The sequence below is a fragment of the Myotis brandtii genome, unplaced genomic scaffold (genome assembly GCF_000412655.1).
Source record: "Myotis brandtii unplaced genomic scaffold, ASM41265v1 scaffold399, whole genome shotgun sequence".
Lineage (NCBI taxonomy): Eukaryota > Metazoa > Chordata > Mammalia > Chiroptera > Vespertilionidae > Myotis > Myotis brandtii.
In genome coordinates, this window is record NW_005365325.1 from 388,500 (window position 1) to 393,505 (window position 5,006).

At 51.1% G+C, this 5,006-nt stretch overlaps 1 protein-coding gene across 1 annotated transcript in view; it reads left to right on the top strand.

The window, feature by feature from the left end:
- The window catches only part of PAX6 (paired box 6), a 23,656-nt gene that overhangs the window by 999 nt on the left and 17,651 nt on the right, over positions 1-5,006 (top strand). The window contains exons 3-4 of the mRNA XM_014545206.1: positions 3,368-3,444; positions 3,776-3,836. Of these exons, the coding sequence (XP_014400692.1) occupies positions 3,827-3,836 (10 nt within the window). The 5' untranslated portion in view covers positions 3,368-3,444; positions 3,776-3,826. The remainder of the gene's footprint in view (positions 1-3,367; positions 3,445-3,775; positions 3,837-5,006) is intronic.

Below are 5,006 nucleotides of genomic sequence, written 5' to 3' on the forward strand. Positions count from 1 at the left end.
CGCCCTCCGCCTTTGTGCCGTGTTCGGCCCGGGCACACAAGTCCGCTGGCACTCAAGCGCCGAGGGGCACCGCGCCCGCCGTCCGCTGGAGCAGAGTCAATCGGCAAGGCAACGGCACACTGGATGCGGAGAGAAAGGGAGTGTGAGCGGGAGCTGGGAAGGAAGCCACCAGGCCAAAGCGGCCGAACGCGCGCTCCGAGGGAGCTCTGAGCCGAGCCCAGGATTGTCAGCTTCCTTCAAGCCCTCAGGCTCTCGCCCTCAACTTGAGTGCAGAGCTCGGAACTTGAAAACTCTCTACTCCCCACGCTTCCCCCAACCTTCGCACTCGCCCTGCGAAAGCTGGGGTCTTCCTTGTCCTCCAGCCCCCAGCGCTCGGTGGGTATTTTTCCTTGTCTTCCTCTGACAATGCTGCGCTCGGTGTTGCCATTTCAACAAGTTTCGAGGTGGAAAAGTGGATTGGATTGCTTTTTAAAAAACATCTAAATTCCCTGAATTTTTTCTTTATGAGGCTTTTTAAAAAATCAGTATGAAAGCACTGGCTTTCCCCTTCGTCTGATCACATCCTCTCCCAGCCAATTAGTCTGAGTAATTTGAGAGCTTTTCGATTGATTCTAAGACCCCAGGAGGAAAAGTGTCTTTTCAAAGTTCATGAAGTTGTTGCCTCTTTCTGTGTGCAGATTTTCTCCGTCTCTGTGTCCCATGATAGGCCCGAATTTTAGCAAGTGTAATTGGGGAAAATGGAGTTGAATTTCAAGTGGAAATGCGCTCTCTCTCTCTCTCTCTCTCTGTCTTTTTTTTTTTTTTTTTGAGTGCTAAAACCTGGCCCTTCAGTCTCGAGTGATTTCTACAAAGTTTAAAAACAACGTGAACGTGGGATCTTTTTCTCTCATACTCTGCACAGCTCCTTAAGCCATTTTGGATGTTTAACTCGAACTTGGGAAGGTCGAGGAGGGGCGGGAGCAGAAAATGAAATAAAAAATAAAGAGCTTAAAAGCTTGGCGAGTTTACCGAGGAGAAATAATAGTTGTTGCCATTGACATTACATTTTTTATAGCCAGTGACCTTTGCAAACGTCTGAAGGCGATTTGATTAGTTATCTTATTTGGCCCTAGAGAGTAAAACTTTGTCATTTTAATTGCTAATTACTTTTTGGCTGGGGGCCGGGAGGGACAAAAGTAAGCTCTCCCCTTCACCCCAGCTAAGGAATTTGGGGTTGGATTTTAGAATTAAGTAATTTAAAACATCAGTATTTGAAAGCGGAGGCTTGTGTCAGGGAGTCAGTGGCCCAGTGGCCTAGTGGACAAGGCCCTGGCGACTTCCAAATGTCTGGAAACTCCTTGATTCCTGATGCAGGTCTCTGACCTGTCTAGGGCTTTAGGAAGCCCAAGGCTGAGCTTGGAGGGAGGGGGCTGTGGCTGTGGCTCGGGATTCTCAACTCTCCCGGCGTGTTTGCTTCCGGGTGTCGGTGTGCCTGGCCTCTCGGATTGCTTTTGCACTTTAGCGACTACTTAAGCAATTAGATAGATTCTAAGCTGAGAGGGGGTGGGGATGGAGTAGAACCGGAATTTGAAATGCTTTCCCAGATGCTTCGAAAATTAATTGGTTAGGCCTCTCTGTAATCAGCTACTGAATTCTTTAAAAATAGCATCAAGAATGTACCTGCTGGGATGGGGGCATTCACTGGTGGTTGAGTACAGAGTGGTACGGAAAGGAGTTAGGAAGTTTTCCCCCTTCAGGAGTATTCCGCTACTCCTCTCCCGCCTGCTACCTTTGCCTTTTCAGAGTCCCACTTTGAGGGTGTGTGTGTGTGTGTGTGTGTGTGTGTTGGGGGGGACACACATTCTGATCCAAGTTGGGGTTTCTGCCTGGTGGGGGCATGACCGTGGTCAAGGGGACTGAGAGGCGGGAGGCCTTGAGAGCCAGTGCAGCTAGGCATAACTAGGTAGCCCTCTGCCATCTCCAATATTTACCAGGCCAAATTTGGAAGCTGGGAAGAAGTGTTCCACTTAAGTTTATTTTTTATGGATTTAAGCTGCCTCCCAGCTAGGTAATAAATTAGACCATGAATAGCTTTGGAGGGGGAAAATGTGCTTCTTGGAATTCCTTGCTTGCAGGCAGGCAAAATTAATAATCACCATAGGCAAAACAGGAAAAAGAAAGAGTATTTTAGGTTTTGTTTTTTTTAACAGGGAGAAATGATGCTGTGACTATTTAATTATTTTACTTTTTTTTTCTGCCCAAACCTTTTGAATGGACTCTTTATTGTAATTCTCTCTTCCCAATTGAGCACCCTACGGTGCCGTTGTATCTTTTTACGGCCCCTAACAACTCACACCAGTAACACAATTACCTCCAGATATTTATAACAAGAAATTACTTTTCTATTTTCTCTCCCCTCCCCCAAAATCTTCTTAGGGGAAGGTAGGGAGGGGTAGTGGAGGATGAATCTTGGGGAGACAGCACTAGATCAGGATTGACAATGCAAGAAGTGTCCCTCTGTTCCCTTTGTGAGTTGGTGGGTTGTTGGTACGTGTGGTTGGAAGCTGTGTTGCTGGTTAGGGAGAGCCCGTTTTGCTCTTTGGGTTTGGGGAGAGCTGGAGAATAGAAGCCATTGTTCACTGTCTGTAGGCTTTGTCGACCACGCTCACCCCCTCCTGTTCCTACTTTTTAAAGCAGTGAGGCGAGGTAGACAGCGTGTGTCACAGTACAGTAAAAGGAGGGACGATCTAAACACCAAAAGAAAAGTTAATCACAATAAGTGAGGTTTGGGGGAAAAAGTTGGGCTCACCACATTCAAAGTCCAAGAAAGGCTGGGAGATGGGTGGAGTAAGGGCCTGACTGGGAAGCTTTGAAGGGGAAAGTAAAGGATAAAGTGGTAACCAGAGAGTTGGGTTCTGGGGGCCTTAGGAGGCTGGGGTGGTAAAATTCCTCCAGGAGAGTATGGCTCTGCAGCCCTCCTGACCAGCCCCAGCCTGCACTCTCAGGCACTCTGAAGTTCTGAGGTCCTCTTCGCCTCACCTCTAAACTTCGCGTATACTCCCCTACCCCCTATTCCACTGTTTCTCTTGTTCTTTCCCTTTCTTTTCATTGGCTCTTGATATTTTTGCAAAATGGGGCCTGACTTGTCATATTCTCCAGTTCTCCCAAGCCAGGCCAGAGCAGTCACTTCTAAAAGATGGAGACTTCTGCGGGAGAGGCCGCTGAAAACGTGGGTGCAGCTTTGAGATTTAGGGTTTTATGGCAGTTTGAGCCCTAGATGAGTATTTTTGTTTTGTTTTGTTTTCTGAGAGTATGGCTCAGAGAGCCATGGGCCTTTGCTTTTGAGCCACAATTTGACATACCTTTCTCTCCTTCTGTTTTATCTTAGGGGGAAGACCTTAACTAGGGGTGCGCAGATGTGTGAGACCTTTTATTGTAAGAGTGGACAGACATCCCAGATTTCAGGCAAGTTCTGCTGTGGCTTGAAAGCTGCTTTGGGATCCCAAACCCTAAAGATTCAGAATGCTTCTTCATTGTTGTTCAGATGGAAGAAAAAAATTCAAAATAGGGTCATCCTTTCTTCTGATTAAAGGGTTTAATACTTAGAGATTTGGAAGATACAGATTGGGAATACTGGATTTTTTCATGCCTGGAAGGTAGAGCTGGATGGCCCTAAGCAATTGGGTGGATTATTCCCTAAAGAACGCGGGCAGTCTCCTGTCCTGGCTCCAGGTCATCCTCCATCCAGAGGTAGGCCTACCCGGCCCAGGATTAATGCCTATGTTCTTGCTAACAGAATCCCATATTCGAGCCCCGTGGGATCCCGCGCCCCACAGCCAGCGCCAGCATGCAGAACAGTAAGTGCTTCTAGTCTTTCTCATGTGGGGCTGGGGATTCGAAGACCAATGGGTCAGGGGAGGGCATCAGCTCTGACCAGGCCACCATGGTAGCAAGGAAAAACCCCAGGGAACTAAGGCAACTGTGCCCCCCTCTGCGCCTGGCAACCTGAGAGGGGAGGGCGTTTGCTCTGCTGTTCTAGCTCCTGGAAAAACAGGAGCTGGGCGCTTCAGAACAGCCCGCTCGAGTTTGTGAAGTTGAGGTAGAGAAACCCCATCCCCCCAAATCCTGTAACTCACACCTCCCTCCCCTCCCCTGCCCGGGCTCTGACCCCAGAGAGAGGGGCTGGGCTGAGCAGAGAGGGGCGGAGGCTTCTCCTGGTTGCTTGAGGAGAAGGAGGCCCCTTTCGGCTTAGCCAAGACAGAGGTCTCCTCCATCAGGGCGGGGTGTGGGGGCTCCCCTCCCCCAGTCGCTCCCAGGGCAGCTCCTTCCCTCTCCACCCCGCTGGAGGCCTAGAGGGCAAGACACCCAGTCCTGCGGGTGAGGTGAAGGTGGTAAACTCCACCAGTGGGGCTGTTACCGGGCTCTGGGGTCTGGGAAGAGAGTGGGGCTCCAGCCCAGGAGTTGGAGAAGCCCTGCTGCAGCTGTGTGGGTGCTGGTTGTTTCGAGCCCATAGTGCCTCTGATTCCCGGCTCTTGAGTTTCCCATGCTCCCTCTGCCCAGGCCCCCAGGTTCCAGTCCAAGCGTGTTGGTACGTGGCAGGGCTAGTCTGGAGTCCCGACCTGGGAGCCTGGAGGCCCAGTGAAGCCTAGGTCCGGGTTGAGGTGCGGAGTTTGGACGGTTCTTTAGGGCCCAGCTGTAGGAGTGCAGACAGGCCCAAGTCTCTAGCAACCTTCCCTTGCCGAACTGCAGACCAGACGTAGGAGGGTCCCTAGAGCCAGATGCCTCTGTCCTGGGAGCGCTAGTTGCCTCTCGGTGCCTCCGCGGCCGGTGGGCGCAAGCTCGGGAGAGGACGCAAAGGTGGCGAGCTTTAAAGGGGGTTCAGTTGTGCAGAACCTGGCAGGCCCCGGAGCTGGCCCAGGAGGCACCCTTCTTGGCTAGGCGAAGGCTTCTGCCCACCCCTCCGGGCAGCTGGGTTCTCCTCCCGCAGCTCAGTCTCCCCAGCGCTCTCAGCAGCTGGGCTGGGGCGC